This window comes from Lepidochelys kempii, chromosome 23, assembly GCF_965140265.1.
Source record: "Lepidochelys kempii isolate rLepKem1 chromosome 23, rLepKem1.hap2, whole genome shotgun sequence".
Classification (NCBI taxonomy): domain Eukaryota; kingdom Metazoa; phylum Chordata; order Testudines; family Cheloniidae; genus Lepidochelys; species Lepidochelys kempii.
The window spans coordinates 8,702,011-8,723,501 of record NC_133278.1 but is presented as its reverse complement, the minus strand read 5'-3'; the positions used below and the strand labels follow the sequence as shown (position 1 = coordinate 8,723,501).

Sequence of the window (21,491 nt, the reverse complement as noted above, 5' to 3'; positions counted from 1 at the left end):
AAGAGAGATTTGCTAGGGTGTGTGTATTTAGTAATGGCTATTTTGTCTGTATGTTGTAAAAAATTAAAATCTTATGATCCTAGGCTGGGCTTTTCCCACGTCAATAAAAGAAATTGAAACAGAAGTGAAAAGCCTAAATCAAGAGAGATTGCACATCTGCATTCCTTTGATGATGATGATGCTCATTAAAATGTTTTGCAGTTTTTTCCCTTTGCTTTTGTGCTTTTCTTGACAAACAGAGGCAGGTTTTATTTTTTTTCAAATGGAGAAGACTCAAACCGCCCTGGGTTAAACAGAACGGTCCCTCAGTACATTTCTAGCACTGAGTGAGAGGTCGGCGTGGGGCTAGGCATGGGACAGGGCCGAAGGGTATTAGCCAGGTTGTGTTTGTGACTACTTGTGCTGTGTAATGAAGGGAGCAGGGCATGTTCCAGCCTCCAGGGGCTATCGTCTGGCGCTGTGGGAGAGTCCTGGAGCTGCTCTTTTTGAGCAGTAAAACAATACAGATGGGAAAGAGCCCCCACATGGGAATGAGATCCTGCCACACACAGCTGCCCACTGGGTCCTTGGTTATGCTGCTGCACGGGAGGGTGCGGGAGGCTTGGAGCTGCAGGCCAGGTGCTCTGGCTGGGGACACACACAGTGTGAGGTACCATGATGGCGGGGGGGGGGGGGGGGGAGTGACGCCTCTAATATCCTGGGACTGGCTTCCCTAGGGGTTGTTGGTGCACAAGAGCCCCCAGCCTGACTCTAAACCTCCAGACTTCTTGGCTGAATTGGCAGGGGGGATGAAACCTACACATCCGCACCAGCTCACAGGACACCAGCAGGGGCGACAGAGCCCTAGGCACACCCCACAGGCCTGCCCCTAGGACATGGCCCTGCCGCTCATTGCTTGGCAATTGCCAGGGTCCCCCCACTGGGTTCGTCAGGGAATTGCCACACCTCCTGTGTGGTTCAGGCCCTGCATGCCTAAGCAGAGAGCTCTGGGGGCTGGAGGGGTGGTGGGGCTTTGCGAGCCATCCCAGCAGAGCCACAACAGGAAGGCAGCAGTGAACAACGGGCCCTCTGCTGGGGAGGTGTTGCTGGTGCCCAACCAGAACGGCGAGTGTCACAGAGCACACCTCTGGGAGCTATTGTCACAGGCTCCCTGCACACTCAGGCAGGTCACATTTCCAAGCCTTTCTCCCCAACTCAAAAGGCCTGAAAAATGTCATCCAATTGTCATCCCATGGTTTCAGGAGATGAGCCCTGGGCACAGGGGTCTGTGCCTTTCTCCAGCGCTGGAGAGGGCCAAATTCAAAACATAGTCCCACAGGCACGCAAGGCTGATCAGGTGCGAGAGGTAACTGCAAGTCCCAGCATGCCTACAGCATGCCAGAGGAGGATGCAGCCTGTGCTATTTCTATGGCACATTGGTAACCAAGAGAGGGGCACGGCGGGGCTGGTGTGAAACCCCAATAAGGATCTGAATTGGTGGCAAAAATACTGTCTTAGAAAGAAGGAGCAAAATGAGCATCACCCCAACTGGACGGGCAGCTCTGGGGCACAGCACAGGGTCTGGGGATGTGTCTAGAAATGGTCCCAAGCTAGGAGCTTTTCAGTCAGTGCTCCAAGTGAGTTACCCCAAACAGCTCAGCGCCAGCCAGCCTGGGGTCTCCACTGAGAGCCAGGGGCTAAAGGCAGCTTCTAGGGCCCTGAGCCACACTGAGCTGTGAGAGCATGTTGGTTATTTGAACCCAGAGTGCCCCCTGCTGTCAGCTCAGGAAGCTGGTTTGCTGGCATTTCATGGATGGGGAAGGGGCTCCCAGCACACCCCAAAGGCTGAGAGGAATTGGGCTGTTTGCCCTCAATGGAGCTAAGGAGAGTCACCATCTGAGGGTCCCCCATAGCATTATTTGGGGGGCAGTGAATTCCTATAGCCCAAGGCCAGAAGGGACCACTGTGATCATCTAGCCTGAGTTCCTGTTTGGCACTGGCCAGAGACCTACTCCACATAATGGCAGCAATTCCGCAGCTCACAGGCCCCTGGTGAACGTGCTGCGCCAAGGGCAATCAGCTGCAGAAACGGGCTCAGACTTGAGGCACAAAACACCAGGTACAAGCCTCTGGGGCACCATGATCCCCCTTCCCACCAGCAGCACAACAGCCCTTCTCAGCACCCCCGCCCCCAAGAGCAACCTGTCTCGAGCAGTGAATAGCTGTATGCTGCCTCTAACGTGAACAGCTGGGACCCCAATGAACAGCGCTGACAACTTGCATTGCCATCCTTACACTTCAGAATCAACACCCCATTGAGATGAATGGGGCTGGTTCACACCCCTCTGGAAAGCCAGGCTGGCTGCAGACTCAGGCACCATCACTGTATCAGGGCACACTCACGTCAGTGCTGGCAACGCTCAGGATCTCATTGTGAGTCTGGCAGGATTCTGTGTATTTCTGAAAGCCTGAGCCCCTGGCACCATGAGCATAAGCCAGAATTCCAGCTTTTATTTTTAAAAAATGGTTTGTAGTCCTCCTGGTTGCAAAGAAAAGCTTCAAAATGTGACCACTAAAGGCTCAGAAGACACAGCAAATAAAAAGAATTCCAGGTTTTTTAACTGCATGATTTTTAAGCCAATCCCATTATTTCAGGGACCCAAATCATGACTTTTGAAGTCCTGGGGCTGGCAATGCTCAGTGCAGGCTTGGGGGGTTTCTTTGCCCTGTGTGAGACCATCAGTTCCAATGGCCCCCTGGTGTTGGGATGGGGGAAGCTCTCACTTACTTACACCCGACCATGGCTTGCAAACAGGCTCAAAATCTGGGCAGCTGGCTCATTTCTATGTGGTCTACTGGCTAGTGCAGAGGGCCCTATACAACCCAGCACTGCTATAGACCTGCAGCGAATGGGTGACTCCGGCTTGACCCTGGAGGAACTGAGATCATAATCCAGTCCGATGGATTTAGGCCACATATATCCGTTAGGGTTGTACTAGGCTGAGCACCAACCTGGCTCCTAGACTCACCCCACCCCCCATGCCCGTGGGGGGAGGCTGCAGTTCCACTGATGTCGGAGAGGCAAGGTTGGGAACAGTTGGCATCTTTTGGGTTAGAACCGTTGCCATTCCAAGCAGTAGCCAGGCCATAAGGGGGCCTGCCTTCGGCCGAGCCCCATGGAAACCTGTGACACAAAGAAGATCAACCACCCACAGAGCAAAAAGATGCACTCCAGCTTGCACCGCTTCTGTGAAACAAGACCTGGCTCCACTCTCTGCATTTGGCCATAAAAGTGGGTCATTTTATGCTGGAGCCCACTTGTGCATGTCACAAAGCCACTGTACAGCACCCTGCTTTTCAGGAGTGGCCTAGCACTGCAGGAGGGAGAGGAGGATGGCTATGGGTCAGGATTGAGGGGCACCAGCAGAGCTAGGCGGGGGAGGGAGGGGAGCCGAGGGCTAGGACAGCAGGGAGCTATGGGTCAGGATTGAGGGGCACCAGCAAAGCTGGGGAGGGACGGACCCAGGGCTGGGATAGGATTGAGGGGCACCTCAGGGCTGGGAAGGCAGGGGTTGAGGGTTGGGACACCAGCATTACTCTGGGAGGTGGATTAGGTAACACCTGCCCGTTCTCCCCCTGTCCCTGCCCTCTTCCACAAGCCCCTCTTCCACAAGCACCAAACTGGGCCCACATTTAAAACCAGTGGCTCTGGGGCAGGTGGCAGTAGATCCCCCTGGAATAGCAGGAGCGACTGGCGAGCTGTGATCAGGCCTGGCCCACAGAGCAGAGATGACACAGAGACACAGTTAAATAACTGTCCTGTAATTAGTGTCGAGGAGCTGAGCGGGGATCCCCCACCCTTCCCTACAGTAGTAATACAAAAGGGGGACCCAGGACAATGAGAGTCCACGCACAGAGTCCCATGGCTACGGTGCTGGGGAGTTTAGTGTGGAGCCAGGCACCTCCAGGCCAGCACAGATGCAGGGTGAGTCTGGGTGCAGGGGATTGCTAGCCCCCAGTGTGACCTTCTCCGGGAAAGGTCCTTCCCCATCCTCCCCCTGCTGATGGGCAGGCACAGCAGTAAGTCCACAGGAACCAGAGCGGAGCTTAGCAGCAGCCGGAGCCCAGAGACGCTGCCCGGCAGTTGCCCCGTGAAGCAGGCAGGCCCAGCGGTGTAGTGACGAGGCACCTGACTCTCCCCGAGACTGGATGAGTTTCTGGCACAGGCAGGGCCCATTCCCTCCACCCCACACTCCTTCCTGGCTGCAGGCGATGCAGGACCTGCCCAGGAACTTGAAATGTCCCATGACCACTTAAATAATTATCTGTGCCCACTGGCTGCCCTGCCCCCAACTTCCTGAAGGAAGGCATGGGCCCCGGGCATGCTGGGATAGTGTCCTCAGCCAGGCCCTGCAGATGCCAACCAGCTGTGGATGGGCAGCCCCGGCAAGGCCTGGGCACCCAACAGCCAGGCCCGGCCCCTGCGGAGGGGTGGGGATTAGTGTTTGGAATCTATACGCATTGGGTGTGGCACATGCTGAACCAAACATGCCCACTACAGCGTGAACACAGTGCCCTCAGACCATGGGCCGCACACTGCCAAGTGCCAACCCACCAGGCCACACGGAGCAGGGCACGGCCACCACAGCACGGGGATGCAGCACACAGCGACAGGCTGCAGCTGTCAGGTGAACTCCCTGGACACGGCGTGGGTGACTTGCTCTACCCGCTGCTCCCTGGGGCAGAGCCCAGTGCTGCCACTTCCCCTGCCAGGTCACATCCCGTATGCACCCCACAGAGGCTGGAGGGGTGTGTGCGCGACAGGAGAACATCCCATCGCCAGCAACAGGGCAAGTTACTCCTCCCCGCAGCAGGTTCTAGGTGGGCCCAGCTCACCGACCTGTCCCTAGCATCCATCCATCCCTGGGCCGCCCATTAAGTGGTGCCAACCCCATGGGGACAGTGCCCCTTGCGGGGGAACAACCCCACCAGCCAGCTGCACCTGCCTCAGCTCCCTGCCCCTCACCCCAGCAACTGGGCTCTTGCAGGGTATCTTGCAGCAGGCCGGCAGGACACATCCGGACTGCCCCTTAGTTCATACAGCGCCCAGCACGACAGAGCCCTAGGCACCACTGTAACGAACGTGATCCTGCCTCTGCTCCGCCGAGCTCCCTGCTGCATGGCACGACCCATGGGCAGCAAGGTGCCCTGCTGCTGGGTGGCCAGAGCCAGCAGGCATCTCCTCGCAGGCACAGCACCGGCTGGCACGACTCCCACCCGCCCTGCAGGAGCTGTGTGTCTGAGCAAGTCTTCACCTCAGCTACAGCCCTTTGAATTGGGGAGTGACCTGTTCTGGACTGCCCCCCAGGCTCTTCCCACGTTAGCAGTAACCCTCCCCCCACTCAGCCCCAAAACGCAGCCCTGGAGAGAACTGCTGGCTGATGGGCGCAATCAGCAGCCCCAGGAGAACCTGGCTCACCCCACACCCTGCTCCCCTGGAGTGGGAGGCTGTAAACCCTTCTGCTACTACACACGTGGCTCCGCTGGTCCCATCTCACACATTCTTGCCCTTTCTCTGCTTGAGGGTCCCTCTGAGCAGCCTTAGCTACAGGAACGCACCCAATTTGAGCAGAGAAGGGGGTACTGCAGGGGGGGCACCTGCCTCATTGATCCTGTTCTAAAAGGGAACTTCACAGGGGGTGAGGGACACACTGTGTGCCCTGGGGAGAGCTAAGGGCAGGAAAGGGCCTGAGCTGGGTTCCCTGAGGGTCTCCTCAGAAGGCTTGGAGAGGCAGATGGATCAGGAGCTCTCTCAGCCCCAAATGGGACAAGGCTGCTAAGGCATTAACCAGGGGACTCCCCTCCCAGCGATCTGTTGGCATGAGTTAAATGGGTGCAGGAAAGGGGGCCCATCTGTGCTGTCCCTGTAGGAGGACTGGCCATTTGAGGAACTGGCTCCACATCTCCTAATCCCCGAGAACAGGGCTGTGTGACACAAGGGCAAGGACCCCACAGCCCCGTCTACATTCCCTCAGGACTAGCACAGAGGTGGTGGGGACACATTCTGCTGCCTACTCCCCACACAGCCAGGCCTGCTGGCTCTGGGTCCACCCTCAGGGGCCAACAGCACCCAACAGCTGCAACTGAACCTCGTCCTCACTAGCCAGGTCCTGCCACGAAGGGGGCTGGAGGGCCGAGGTGACTGACACCATGCCCGGTGTAACTCAGCACAGATGGGAACACCTGTGACCAGAGCTCCAGCAGGGTGACACTCCCTGGGACTGGTGCCAACGCAGGAAAGCCCCTCCCCAGGGTGAGGTACTGTCCACGGGCGGCCCGGCCGCTCCGTAACAAAAGGCAGTGCAGGATCCTATGAGAACAAGCTGCTGTGCTGGGCAGGCACGGCCCGATGCCAGCCGCCCCTCAGCTCATGTGGGTCACCCAGAGGCCAGGCTCTAGCTCAGCTAGCACGGCCCCCTAAACTCCCGCCGGCTCCACAGCTCTGCAGTCTGGCACAACTGGCATCTTTAACTCCTGCCTTCCCAGGACAGAGGGGCCAGGAACCAGCCCGGCAAGGGGGGCCTCATTCAACCCCTCTTTGTACCTTCTTGTGTCTCCAAAGGGGCACTCAGAGCTGAGAACTCCCCCGTGCCAACTCACCAGTCCCCAAGGGAGCCCTCCAGCCCAGCAGAGCAGACAACACATCGGGGTGGTCCTCGCACCAGCTAGCAGCAAGTGGCTCTGGGCTGCAATTCACATTGTACGCCATTCTGGCGCGTTCACACTTAGTGCAGGCTGAGAGAGCCCGCTCTGGATCTAGTGTAACTTGTTTTCTTATTGTGACACCAAGAGGGGGGAAAAGGTTTGAGCTGATCCCGTTACCTCCCCTTCTGTCTGTGGAGCGATGGGTGCGACTTGGTCACATGCACATCCCAGCGCCTACGGGCTGCAGGTGCCAGACGAGAGGAGGGGCTGCGACCCAGCCCTTGCCCTGTGGGTTCAGTTCCCACAAGAAAGCAACCCAGCATCCTAAACCGGGTGGATGGGACTCCCCATTGCAGTGGGGGAATGAGTCGGAGGTGTGCAGCGAGCATAAGCTCCGCTCAGCTGGAGGCAGCTGGGAGCTCTGTTGCTGACCGAGAAGGAGCCTGTTTTCCCATTCCCCTAGGGCTCATCCAGGAGCCCAGAGAGCCCCTCCCAGCTACTCGGGGAGTTGCCAGCTCACAACCCCCTGGCAGGGACCATGCTATCCAAGGAGAGGAATCCTGGGCCACAGGGATGCTGATGGAGCATTCCCAAGGGGCCTGGCGAGGGGCCGCCCTGGCTGTGCCCAGTCTGTTTGTTGACCCTCTCGGGAGGCTGCCATGGGGCGATGGCACAGAGGTGGGGCTCACAAACCCCTTCCTAGCCAGGGAGCACAGAGGAGACAGTCTGGTCCCCTGCTCAGTATTCACCAAACTGCAGCTCCCTGTGGGGAGGGGGAGCTCCCCCCAGCTGGATCTAGCGTTGCCCTGCTGAGCAGACGGGTAGAGCTCAGGGGGCTTTTCCCTGCTGTCCGACCTGACTTCTCCCTCTCCAGCCCAGCCCCCATGACAGGCATGAAGCAAACCCCTCCCAGGGGACATGACGCTGAGGAGCCAACCATTCTTCCCTTTCCCCGAGCTCCAGGGAATGCCCAGAGAAGGGTCACCAGGCCCTGGAGCAAAGCAGTGACTCAGGCCAGGGCAACCCAGCCCTCCGCAGACCTATAGCCCATACCCGATGCGCACATAGGAGCTTTCATCGCCCCTTATCGTGAGGGGGTGTGGCTAGCTGAAATGCTCCTCCCAGCATGCACTGCTTCACCCTGACACACGAGGGACTGCAGTGCACACTGGGAGATGTAGTCTCCATGGGCCCCCTGGCTGGCACAGTGCCCGCTGGCAGCTGTCTCCCATGAGGGCCCAGCCAGGGCGGCACCCACTGGGAGCTGCACGTAGCCTGGGCTGCACTCCCTGGCGGGGCACGTTGGAGCAAGAGTCGGGTCAGCCGTCACGGTGCACACGCTGGTGCTGCAGCAAGTTGGAGGGGTGGGCGAAGCCCTTGTCGCAGACGCTGCACTTGTAGGGGGTCTCGCCCGTGTGCACTTTCTCATGCACCGTCAGATAGGCCAGGTCCTTGAAGAACTTGTCACAGAAGCTGCACTTGTAGGGGCGCTCCTCGCTGTGCACCCGGTGGTGCTGCAGCAGCAGGGAGGGCCGGGCGAAGGCCTTCTGGCACACCTCGCACTTGTAGGGCCGCTCGCCCGTGTGCGAGCGCTCGTGGATCACCAGGTAGGACGACTGCTTGAAGGCCTTGCCGCAGGTCTTGCAGACGAAGGGGCGCTCGCCGGTGTGCACCCGCTCGTGCGAGGAGAGGGCGTTGGACTGCTTGAAGCCCTTGCCGCAGATGGGGCAGACGAAGGGCCGGTCACCGGTGTGTACCCGCTCGTGCACCTTGAGGCTGTGGCCGTAGGTGAACTTCTTGCCGCAGACGCCGCAGACGTGGGGCTTGTCGTCGCAGTGCTGGCGCTGGTGCAGCAGCAGCGAGTTGGAGGTGGGGAAGTCCTTCCCGCAGTCGCCGCATTTGAAGGGCTTCTCAGTGCAGTGGGTAAGCATGTGGCGCTGCAGCTCGTAGGGCGTCTTGAAGCTCTTGTCGCAGCAGGCGCACTGGTAGGGGCGCTCGCCGGTGTGAATGCGCCGGTGCTCCTGGAGGTTGGACGAGCGCTTGAACTTCTTGCCGCACATCTCGCAGTGGAAAGGCCGCTCCTCGGTGTGCACCAGGCGGTGGCTCTTGAAGTCCGAGTGGCGCTTGAAGGAGGCCTCGCAGAGGTCGCAGTGGAAGGGCCGCTCCTCGTTGTGCACCACCTCGTGGCTGAACAGCTCCCAGGCCCGCTTGAAGGTCTTCTCGCACACGCCGCACGCAAAGGGCTTGTCGTCCACGATCACCTCCCGGATCTCCAGCTGGGGGCCTGCCCGCCTCAGGTGTGGTGGCAGCACCACCCCCTCGTCCAGCTCGCCCGCCGCGCCACCCAGCACCAGCTTGGCAGTGGAATAGATCCCGTGCTCGTCTATCAGCTGCACGAAGTCCGGCTTGGGGCGGGCGGTGCCAGGCCCAGCCAGCCTGGGGGAGCCAAACTTCTTCTCCTCCTCCCCCCACTCCAATGCCAGGCCCTGCTCTTGCTCCTCCTCCCGCTTCAATGCCAGGCCCTGCCCCTCCTCCTCCTCCCGCTTCAATGCCAAGCCCTGTCCCTCCTCCTCCCCCTCCGGTGCAGGGTCCTGCCCCTCCTCCCCACTGCACTGGGGGAGTGGGAGGGAGGGCCCCACGTCACCAGGCCCTGCCTCCTGGCCATTCTCCAAGGGTCTTTTCTTCCTCCGGAAGTTGCTGGCTTGGCCTCGCAGCAGCCGCAGCCTTTTGCCCTGGGAGGGCCCTGGCTCCTCGGCAGTCGTTGGCTGCCTGCGGTCCTGGCTTGGGGACACAGTGACCTGGCCAGGGGCCAGCTTCATGTACAGCCGGTGCTTCCGCCGGAACGGCCTGCGGGGCTGTGGCTCCCGGCACAGAGGGGACACCACCTCCTCTTCTCCCCCATTCTGGTTCTGGCCTGTCCCATCAGTGTCCCGGCAGGTTGCAGTGCTATGCCTCCCTTGGTACTGGCTGGGTGGGCAAGGAGAGGGAGAACTCCTGGGTTGCCCCGGGGAGCTCCCCATCATCGTTGGATCCTGCACGCTTCTGCTCTGCTCCCAGGCCGCATCCTCCTTCTCCAACCAGCCCGCCTGGACCATCCGGATACAGCTCAGCGGGGACGGGGCCTTGCTGGCAGAAGAAGCCGGATCATCCTCCATGACTGTGCCAGCCCCCGTCCCAGGCAGGTTCCTCTGCAAGAGACCAGGATGGAGAGTTAAGAGCCTGGCACGGCCACCTTCACCCTGGCAAGGCCCACTACTCCTGCCCTAGCGGTACCCCTGCAGGCCTGCCTCCCCCTCTGCCCAGCTCTCTGCCCAATCTCCAGGCTCCTATCCCAGTAAGAAAGGGGTTTTCCATGGCTCACCTGCAGCAGTTACCATGCTAATCAGCTCACCAGAGGCAGAGAGGGAACGGGGCAGCACCTGCACCAGCTGGACACGTGGAGGGGAGGGAGGTGCATGGTGAATGATTTGGGGAGGAGAGTGTGCAGAGCATGGCCCTTCCCCCCAATCCCAAATCGGCCATTACCCTGGTCTATGCCTTTTCCACACATGATGTTCTACCACCCCCTTGGGTGCGATGGAGTAGGTCAGACATGGGCACAACCGTTCCAGGGGCGGGAGGGTGAAAACCAAAGCTAGGTGGGTGAGAGCTGGGAAAGCACACAGACAGGGATGGGAGTAGAGAACAAGGAGCGGGACAGGAGGGGATGCAGAGCATGGTCAGGATGATGTGTGGCCCACATCCATATAATGCTCCCTCCAGGATGCTCTCCCTCCCCAGGGGTTTCCAGGTTCCCTTGCCCCCACTCCTCCTCTGTGTGTGTGGATGTCCCCACCCCGTGGTCCCCTAGAGGAAGTATCCAGGACAGGGCTCTCAGGACAGGGTCACTGCACCAGGGTCTAGCACTCTGCCCTGAATGACTGAAGGCCTCGGCCATGGGGGCAGTCTGGGTCCAGCTCATTCTGGTGGGACCAATCAGCCTCAGCAACTCTCTTGAGGGTGGGGGGCAGGCCCAGGGGAGCAGGGAGTTGTCCTGCACTGGCTCCTGCTGCATGGACCAGGCAGGACCCAATGAGCTTACCCAGCACGATCACCCCCTGCCATATGGCTGAGCCTGCGGCCCAAGGCAGCACATCGGGAGCCTGCGGGGCCCACACCCAAGGCTGCCAGAGAAAGAGTGAGCTTCTGCATTCGAGGGGGAGGGGAGCGGAAAAAGGGGTGGGGGAGGGGCAAGGTCCTGCCATGACTACATCCAGCTAGTGCAGAGGGGCTGGCTCTCACCAGCAGAGGCCAGGAAGTTCACATGGCACCACGCTGAGGGAAAGGCAAAAGATACCCGAAGCCCTGTGCAGGGCAGGATCCGACCCCACTCCTCCTGCACCCACTGGCTCAGGAGCTTGGGGGCCTGCATCCCTCTATCTGGGGTCACCCGCACCCCCGGAAAGGTCCCACAACAGCAGGAAAGGATCCTGTTAAAGCATTTCAGGGCCAGGCTCAGTTCACATGACACCAAGCATGACAGTATGGATCTGCGTCACCCATGTCCCAACCATCCCCTCTGCGGTCTCCTCAGCAGCACCAGGACAACAAGGGCCTGTCTCTACGCAGAGTTGTGCCTGTTCAACCATAAGAACGGCCATGCTGGGTCCGACCAAAGGTCCATCTAGCCCAGTGTCCTGCCTTCCGACAGTGGACAGTGCCAGGTGCCCCAGAGGGAATGAACAGAACAGGGCAATTCTTGAGTGATCCATCCCCGGTAATCCACTCCCAGTTTATGGCAGTCAGAGGTTTAGGGACACTCTGAGCATGGGGTTGCATCCCTGCCCATGTTGGATAATAGCCATTGATGGACCTATCCTCCATCAAGTTTCTCTAATTTATTTTTGAACCCAGTTATACTTTTGGCATTCATAACATCCCCTGGCAATGAGTTCCAGAGGCTGACTGTGCATTGCATGAAAAGTACTTCCCTATGATTGTTTTAAACATTCATTACATTGGGTGACCCCTAGTTCTTGTGTTATGTGAAGGGGTAAATAACACTTGCCCATTCACTTTCTCCACACCAGTCATGATTTTACAAACGTCTATTGCATCTCCCCTTCGTTATCTCGTTTCTAAGCTGACCATTTCCAGTTTTTTTAATCTCCCCTAAAAGGAAGCGGTTACATACGTGCAATCTTTGTGTTACCCTTCTCTGTATCTCTTCCAATTCTAAAATAGCTTTTTTTGAGATGGGGCAATCAGAACCGCATGCAGTATTCAAGGTGTGGGCATACCATGGATTTATACAGAGGCATTATGGTATTTTCTGTCTTATTACCTATCCTTGCCTAATGATTCATAACACTGTCAGCTTTTTTGACTGCTGCTATACACTGAGTGGATGTTTTCAGAGATCTCTTTCTTGAGTGGTAACAGCTAATTTAGACCCCATCATTTTGTATGTATTGTCAGGATTAAGTTTTACAATGTGTATTACTTTGCATTTATCAACACTGAATTTCATCTGCCATTTTGTTGCCCGGTCACCTCATTTTGTGAGATCCCTCTGTAACTCTTCAGAGTCAGCTTTGGACTTAACTATCTTGAGTAATTTTGTATCATCTGGAATCTTTACCACCTCACTGTTTATCCCTTTTTCCAGATCATTTATGAATATGTTGAACAGCACTGGTCCCAATACAGATCTGCTATTTTCCTCTCGCTGCTATTTTCCTCTCTCCACTGTGAAAACTGACCATTTATTCCTACCCTTTGTTTCCCATCTTTTAACCAGTTACTGATCCATGAGAGGACCTTCCCGCTTATCCCAAAACTGCTTACTTTGCTTAAGAGCCTTTGGTGAGGGACCTTGTCAAAGGCTTTCTGAAAGTCCAAGTACACAATATCCACTGGATCACCCATGTGCACATTTGTTAACTCCCTCAAAGAATTCTAAAAAGCTTTGGTGACAGTTCCCAAACTAGGAATCTGATAATTCTGTTTTTTACTATAATTTCAACCAATATATCTGGTACTGGAGTCAGGCTTACCAGCCTATAATTGCCAGGATCGCCTCTGGAGCCTTTTTTAAAAATTAGCATTACATTGGCTATCCTCTAGTCAGCTGGTAGGCTGATTTAAGCGATAGGTTACATACCACGGTTAGTATTTCTGCAATTTCATATTTGAGTTCTTTCAGAACTCTTGGTTGAATAAACAATAAGAAATTCTCAGGAGGAGATGGTAATTTATCAATTTGTTCCAAAACCTCCTCTATCGACACCTCAATCTGGGACAGTTCTTCAGATTTCTCACCTAAAAAGAATGATTCAGGTGTGGGAATCTCCCTCACATCCTCTGCAGTGAAGACTGATGCAAAGAATTAATTTAGCTTCTCCACAACAACCTCTATTTCCTTGAATACTCCTTTAGCACCTTGATCATCCAGAAGCCCCAATGATTATTTGACAGGCTTCCTGCTTCTGATGTACTTACAATTTCCTTTTTGCTGTTAGTTGCTGTCTTTTGTTAGCTGCTCTTCAAATTATTTTTTGGCCTGCCTCATTATACTTTTACACTCAACTTGCCAGAATTTATACTCCTTTATATTTTCCTCAGTAGGATTTGACTTCCAATTTTTAAAAAGACATCTTTGTTGCCTCTAACTCTCTCTTTTACTCTGTTGTTTAGCCATGGTGGCATTTTTTGGTCCTCTTACTGTTCTCTTTAAACTATTATTTGGGGTATACATATAGTTTTTATATATAGTAATATATAAAATTACATATAGTAATTGAATAGGACTCTTTTGTTTGACTGTTTCTCTTTGGTTCATACCTGTATTTATCAACTTCTATCCTCACCTCTCTACTGGAATAGAGAGTATCCTCTAATAAATCCTCAAGTAAGGGACGTGTCTGTCTGAACTGCATACTTCTGCACATCAGCACTACCACTGCAAACCGGTTCAGTTAAACTGGTGCCTAAGGCCCCATGGATGCCCCTACTGGACACAAGTCACCCCCACAGTTTGGTTTGGGCCAGTCCCCTGCAAGCCAGGATCATGGTTGTAGCCAGAAAAGAACCTCCATGTGCCAGCTAGCTATCCTCGCTGAGCTGAGGGGCACAGGTGGTCACCCTGATGGGCAGGCAACCGACATGCAGCAGTGACATCAAGAACAGTGACATGAGGTGCCTGAAGCAATTCACAGGTCTACACGGACTCTGCCCCAATGCACAGAAGGCTGATCCACCCCCTATAGGGTGCACACAGTGGTTTCTTCCTTCTCAAAGGGTGCACACTATGGTCTCCCCTATCCCCATCCCATGCCCCCACATAGGACACACACACACTGGTCTCCCCCATAGGGTATATTCACAGACAATGGTCTCCCCCATCTCCATCCCATAGAGCGCACACACACAATGGTCTCCCCCATCTGGTGCATTCATACAATGGTCTCCCCCATCCCCACACCATAGAGCACACACACACAGGTTTCCCCAATAGGGTGCATTCATACACAATGGTCTCCCCCATCCCCGTGCCATAGAGCATGCGAACACACACACAGGTCTCCCCCATTGGGTGTACACACAGGCTTGGGAAGGTTGGCTTTCACCAAGTTAACCTTTCAAGAGTTCTGTTTAAACCTCATTTCATCAAGCCTTGGGCAATATCCATAGATATCATACCACAGGTCTTTGGGATCTCTTGGAGATGCTCAACCCACATTGGCGGTCTCCCTTGGTTTGGGTTAACTCAAATCCCACTTCTGGGTCAACTGTGTGATGACCCCCCCTTCTAGGTACCCAACCTGGGCCTTAGTGTTCTCCTCACCACTGGGCCCTACCATCCACAAACTCATCACCCAGTTGGACTGCGCTACAATGTTCACTGACCACATTTTAAGCTCATGGGGACAGATCCCACAGAGTTGTTTCAACCCTATAGGTTATATAAATCCTCCAGCGTAGTGATGTAAGAACAACCAAACTGGGTCAGATCAATGGTCTGTCTAGCCCAGTATCCTTTTTTCTGACAATGCCCACTGCCAGAGGCTTTAGAGGGAATGAACAGAACAGGACAATTATTGATTAATTTGCCCTTTGTCATCCAGTCCCAGCTTCTGGAAGTGAGAGGTTTAGGGACACCCAGAGGATGGAGTTGTGTCTCTGACCACCTTGGCTAACAGCCATTGATAGACCTATCCTCCATCAATTTCTCTAATTCTTTTTCAAACCCAGTTATATTTTTGGCCTTCAGAACATCCCTTGGCGACGAGTTGCACAGACTTACTGTGCACTGTGTGAAGAAGTTCTTCCTTATGTTTGTTTTAAACCTCCTGCCTATTAATTTCATCAGGAGACCCCTGCTTCTTGTGTTACGTGAAGGGGGAAATAACACTTCCTTCACACCAGTCGTGATTTTAGAGACCTCTGTCATTACCCCCAGTAGTTGTCTGTGTTCTAAGCTGAACAGTTTGTCTTTTTAATCTCTCCTCATATGGAAGTTGTTTCAAACCCCTCATCATTTTTGATGCCCTTCTCTGCACTTTTTCCAATTCTAATATCTTTTTTGATACCTGCACCTTTTTACCCCATTTGTAGAGAGATTCTCCCATCAGGGTAGTGGCTTCCAAATACGTCACACCCTGGGTCTTTTGTGCACACTGAAACCTTTTCCTAGAAGCTCCAGGTGTCGATTCAAATGTAAGCAACAAAGCCCCCAGTGTCAACTCCACCCATCTGGCTATATGCCTCTTATAGCTTTGGGACCAGGTAACAGGGTGAGGCAGTGAAGCCAGTCCACAGAGTCAACCAAGTTCAAATTGCAAGCCTTTTCAATGGTATCTATATCCCACCTCCCAATAAACTGGAGCAATTTGGTACCTAGACTCCTTGCGGAACTGGCTTCCCATGGTCTCTCCCCACCTACCCTCGTATGGGACCTTGTGCTCCTTCACTTCTCCCTAGCCAGTTCATGTTGGAGCTGTTCCTTCTCATGTTTGTACTGTTTCTATCAATCAGCTCACTCCTTTTCATGGTCCTTTAGTGTCTGTTCCTTTAGCTGAAGCTTTCTCACTTCCAGCTCCAACTTGCACTGTTCCAACTCTGGCGATGGGGAGTCAGGTCGTAAAGACACCCTGCTACTGCCTCTGTTGCCCTCAGACTCTCTCAGGACTCCACCTGGGCCTGGACCCTGGCTCGATCACTCTTCTCCAGACAGGCAATGAGCTGGGCCTTGTTTAACCTCCCAACATTTAACTCTCTTTCCCTACACAGCTCTTCTAAGGGAGGTAGATATACACCACTGTCTTGCCTTTTCTTTTGACTAATCTTGTTTTTATTGCTGCAAGTCACTTACTGCAAAAAATTATTGGTGCATTCAGTATCCTACGGCTCCCACCAAGCGTCCCAGGCCTGTGGGATCTGTGCTATACCCCAGATTCTGAACAGCCCCTTGCAGGAACACCATCAGTGTGCCAGACCCCCAAGGGGTCTCACTCATCCTTAAGGGTAGGCCACACGGCTTCAATGCCTCAAAGCCTCAGACTCTGGGCTCCAGCCCTCCTGCTTCACCCTGTGAGCTCTGCCCAACAAGTCTCACTGAGACAGACTCCTGTTCAGAGACTTTCTGCCCTCTTCAGGGATCAATGCACCTCATCAAGGATTTCCACTGACACCTTTCAAAACAGAGCAGGGTTTATTAGCCAACTGGAACACAGCAGGGCAGTCCTTAGGTTAGCACAGAGAAGCAAAGGCGAAGACAGAGTTCAGACTGGCCAAGGCCAGGGCTCCACCCAGTCAAGCTGCTAGAATCCATTTTGGCTGTCTCTTTGTCCGTCTGTCTCAGGTGACAGCATCTGTTTCTTTCCAAAGACCAGCTCTTAACATAGCCACCTTATACCTCCCCCTTTGTTCTCCAGCTCAGGGTCTTTCTTTGGTCTGCTTCCTTCCTTTTGGCTGTTGGTTGCTAGGCATGAAAGTCCCTGCCATTCGGGTTTCCATTGTTTTTCAGGATGCTCCATTGGTCTGGGTTGGTTTCAGCTAGTCCTTTAACAACCCATAGATACCATCCCAGGCAATTAGTAGGGGAAGCAAAAGTGGAGGGGAACCTGGGAGGTAGTGACCATGAGATGGTCGAGCTCAGGATCCTGACTCGGAAAAAGAAGAAGAATACGGACCCTGGACTTCAGAAAAGCAGACTTTGACTCCCTCAGGAAACTGGTAAGCAGGATCCCCTGGGAGAATAACATGAGGGGGAAAGGAGTCCACGAGAGCTGGCTGTATTTTAAAGAATCTTTATTGAGGTTACAGGAACAAACCATCCTGATGTGTAGAAAGGATAGTAAATATGGGAGGCGACAGCTTGGCTTAACAGTGAAATCCTTGCTGATCTTAAACACAAAAAAGAAGCTTACAAGAAGGGGAAGATTGGACAAATGACCAGGGAGGAGTATAAAAATATTGCTCGGGCATGCAGGAGTGAAATCAGGAAGGCCAAATCACACTTGGAGTTGCAGCTAGCAAGAAATGTTAAGAATAACAAGAAGGGTTTCTTCAGGTATGTTAGCAACAAGAAGAAAGTCAAGGAAAGTGTGGGCCCCTTACTGAATGAGGGAGGCAACCTAGTGACAGAGGATGTGGAAAATGCTAAAGTACTCAATGCTTTTTTTGCCTCTGGCTTCACGAACCAGGTCAGCTCCCAGACTGCTGCACTGGGCAGCACAGCATGGGGAGGAGGTGACCAGCCCTCTGTGGAGAAAGAAGTGGTTCGGGACTATTTAGAAAAGCTGGACGAGCACAAGTCCATGGGGCCGGACGTGCTGCATCAGAGAGTGCTAAAGGAGTTGGCCAATGTGATTGCAGAGCCATTGGCCATTATCTTTGAAAACTCATGGCGATCGGGGGAGGTCCCGGATGACAGGAAAAAGGCTAATGTAGTGCCGTTCTTTAAAAAAGGGAAGGAGGAGGATCTGGGGAACTACAGGCCAGTCAGCCTCACCTCAGTCCCTGGAAAAATCACGGAGCAGCTCCTCAAGAAATCAATTCTGAAGCACTTAGAGGAGAGGAAAGTGATCAGGAACAGTCAGCATGGATTCACCAAGGGCAAGTCATGCCTGACTAATCTAATTGCCTTCTATGATGAGATAACTGGCTCTGTGGATGAGGGGAAAAGCGGTGGACGTGTTATTCCTTGATTTTAGCAAAGCCTGTGATACAGTCTCCCACAGTATTCTTGCCAGCAAGTTAAAGAAGTATGGGCTGGATGAATGGACTATAAGGTGGATAGAAAGCTGGCTAGTCATCGGGCTCAACAGGTAGTGATCAATGGCTCCATGTCTAGTTGGCAGCCGGTATCAAGTGGAGTGCCCCAAGGGTCAGTTCTGGGGCCAGTTTTGTTCAATATCTTCATAAATGATCTGGAGGATGGTGTGGATTGCACCCTCAGCAAGTTTGCAGATGACACTAAACTGGGAGGAGTGGTACATACACTGGAGGGTAGGGTCAGGATACAGAGGGACCTAGACAAATTAGAGGATTGGGCCAAAGAAATCTGATGAGATTCAACAAGGACAAGTGCAGAGTCCTGCACTTAGGATGGAAGAATCCCAGGTACTGCTACAGACTAAGGACCGAATGGCTCAGCAGCAGTTCTGCAGAAAAAGACCTAGGGGTTACAGTGGATGAGAAGCTGGATATGAGTCTACAGTGTGCCCTTGTTGCCAAGAAGGCTAACGGCATTTTGGGCTGTATAAGTTGGGGCATTGCCAGCAGATCGCGGGAGGTGATCTTTCCCCTCTATTCGGCATTGGTGAGGCCTCATCTGGAGTACTGTGTCCAGTTTTGGGCCCCACACTGCAAGAAGGATGTGGATAAATTGGAGAGAGTCCAGCGGAGGGCAACAAAAATGATTAGGGGACTGGAACACATGACTTATGAGGAGAGGCTGAGGGAACTGGGATTGTTTAGTCTGCAGAAGAGAAGAATGAGGGGGGATTTGATAGCTGCTTTCAACTACCTGAAAGGGGGTTCCAAAGAGGATGGCTCTAGACTGTTCTCAGTGGTAGCAGATGACAGAACAGGGAGTAATGGTCTCAAGTTGCAGTGGGGGAGGTTTAAGTTGGATATTAGGAAAAACTTTTTCACTAGGAGGCTGGTGAAGCACTGGAATGCGTTACCTAGGAAGGTGGTGGAATCTCCTTCCTTTGACGTTTTTAAGGTCAAGCTTGACAAAGCCCTGGCTGGGATTATTTAGTTGGTGATTGGTCCTGCTTTGAGCATGGGGTTGGACTAGATGACCTCCTGAGGTCCCTGCCAACCCTGACATTCTGTGATTCTATGAATAGTTACCTGACCCAATGTCTTATGTCATGTCTCCTGCTCTGTCCCTAAAGCAGCTTTTTAACCCTTTACATTCCATCCACAGCAATGCAAAACACGGAGAGAAACTGAGGCACACATACAAATCATACAGATATTAGCAAAATTCCCACATTTGTCACACCCTACAGAAGTTGGAGGGGGAATGAGGAGGATTCTCCGAAGGACATGGTGAAGGAGTGATTAGAGAGGTAGGAGGAGAACCAGGAGAGGACAGAGTCACAGAAGCCCAAGGAGGACTAGACTGCAAGAAAAATAGCATGGTCAACTGCATCAAAGGTTGGTGGCTGGCTGGAGAAGGATGAGGATGGAGCAGTGACTCTGAGATTTGGCTAGGGACAGGTCACTGGAGATTTTGGTGACAGCTGCGCCAATGTAGCGTTGGGAGTGGAAGCCAGATTGGAGAGGGTCTCGGATGGAACTGGAGGAAAGGAATTGAGAGAAGAGTGGGCTCAAGGACTTTTGTTTTGTTTTAAAATGGGAACCGACATGGGGAACAAATATTTAACAACATGCTCTTCAGTCTAGGGGAGAAAGCTCGAACATGACCCAACGGCTGGAAGCTGAAGCCAGACAAATTCAGTCTGGCAATAAGGCATAACTGTACAATGGGGAAGGTGACGAATCATTGGAAGAAGGTGCCTGGAGTCGTGGCGGATTCTCCATCACTTGCCATTTCTGAACCCGGACAGGATGTTTTCGTAAGAGCTCTGCCCCGGGGATCAGTGTGGGGCAGTTCTCTGGGCCGTGCTAGCTTACGGGAAGGGTCCCTTCTACCTCGGGATCTAGGACTCCCCACAGGGCACGCACAGAGTGGTCTTCCTGCCCCATCCACACCCACTCCACAGGGTTCATACAATGGTCTCCCCCATCTCCTCCCTGCCCCCCCACATTAGTATCCCTCATCTGCTACCCCATCCCCACCAGGTGCACAAGATGGTCTCCCCCCATCCCCTTCCTGCCTCCCCCCCCTCGCACAATGGTCTCCCCCCCATGTGCAACCACATCCCCTCCCCCCTCAGGGTGCACACAATAGTATCCCCCGTCTCCATCCACTCCCCGCCCCAATCACTCTCAACACATCATAATCCTCCCCACATAATGGTCTCCCCCATCCGCAAGTCCATCCTCCCCCTGGTCTCCCCGATCCTCCCCGGGCGCATAGATGGTCTCGTCCGCCCCGCTCTGTGTATGAGGCGCGGACGATCACATTCTCTCCCGGGGAGGGGTGTTTATCCCCGGGCGGGCGGTCAGGGAACTCACCGGGCCACCACCAGCTCGCTCCCTTCTACCCTTCACATCCGGCCGGTGTTTCAGCAAAACGACTCCCCCGCTCCGCCGACCGCTCAACCAGCCCTTCCCCCCAGCAACACTTCCGAGCGGCGGCACCCGAGCCCACGTGACTAGGGGCAGCCCCACTTCCGGCGCCAAGGAGGCGGCCGGAGCTTCGGCCCCGCTTTTGCTCGGAGCTAGACTCGCTGGGGGCCGGCTGTGCACATGCGCAGTGACCGCCCCGTCGAGGGCCGAGGGCCCCGAGCCCCCTGCGCCTGCGCCGCGGCTCAGCGATCGCCGGTGTCTGTCTGGTGCCGGCAAACGGCCGCCGCTCCCAGTCGCCAGATCAAAAGCTTCGGGGGGTCGCGGCCTCCTGCCCCCTCGGGACCGCCCCGAGGCGGAATATTGGGGCACTGGGGCCTTATGAGCGGAGGGACTCATCCTGAAAGGGACGCAGGGCAGCCCTGAAGCGCAGCATCGCTGCTGGGGAGCTGAGCTCGGGTCTCTAGTCAAGCCTGCCTGGACCCTGGTCTTTTAAGCAGTGCTCTCTCCCGAGTCTTTGTCATCCATCGTCGTTTAGTTCACGGGGGTTGGCTGCGGGCGCTAGGGCAAGAGCTGAAATAGTCACTGACCTGGGAGGTAAGGTGTCCCAGCCTTTAGCCTTGGCACAGCTTTTTATATGATGAACCAGATTTTCAATAATCCTCATCATATCTGACTTGGCTGTGTGGGTGGACGCCCAGGGCTGGGTTGCTTTAAAGGAACTGTATTTTTGCCTGCTGGGTAACCAGTAAAGCATTGGGGAAGCTGTTTTTGTTGCTGGCAATAACCATCAGTTCTGGGGATTCTCTGCCACATTCTTTGCAATTTGCAATTAAGCAATCTCAGGGTGACCCCCCCCTGGACCCCAGTCACACCCTCTTTTATACTTCTTCAGCTTGCTGGAAAGATCTTCACTGTGAAGTGGGGATCAGGCAGTCCCCATTGGTCAAGCAGTCTCCATTGCATATGTGCCTTCTCTAAGGGGTCTCTGGGATAGCGGATTCTTTTTTTGAGGGGTGTTGATGAGCCATTAACGCTGTCTGGCTATTGATGGCTACTCCTTTGTTGTAACTGAAAGGCTGATTGTGGGTGTTCCCAACTTCACAACCTATTTCAGTAAC

General features: G+C 54.3%; 1 protein-coding gene across 1 annotated transcript; it reads right to left on the bottom strand.

Moving 5' to 3' along the window:
* Window positions 1-3,785: 3,785 nt before the first annotated feature.
* Window positions 3,786-20,769, bottom strand: LOC140901839 (uncharacterized). Its single transcript, XM_073321267.1, has 2 exons — window positions 20,320-20,769; window positions 3,786-9,872 (listed from the first exon to the last, which is right to left on the bottom strand). The coding sequence occupies exons 1-2, from the start codon at window positions 20,767-20,769 to the stop codon at window positions 8,004-8,006; spliced, it is 2,319 nt and encodes a 772-aa protein (XP_073177368.1). The 3' UTR covers window positions 3,786-8,003.
* Window positions 20,770-21,491: the final 722 nt, after the last annotated feature.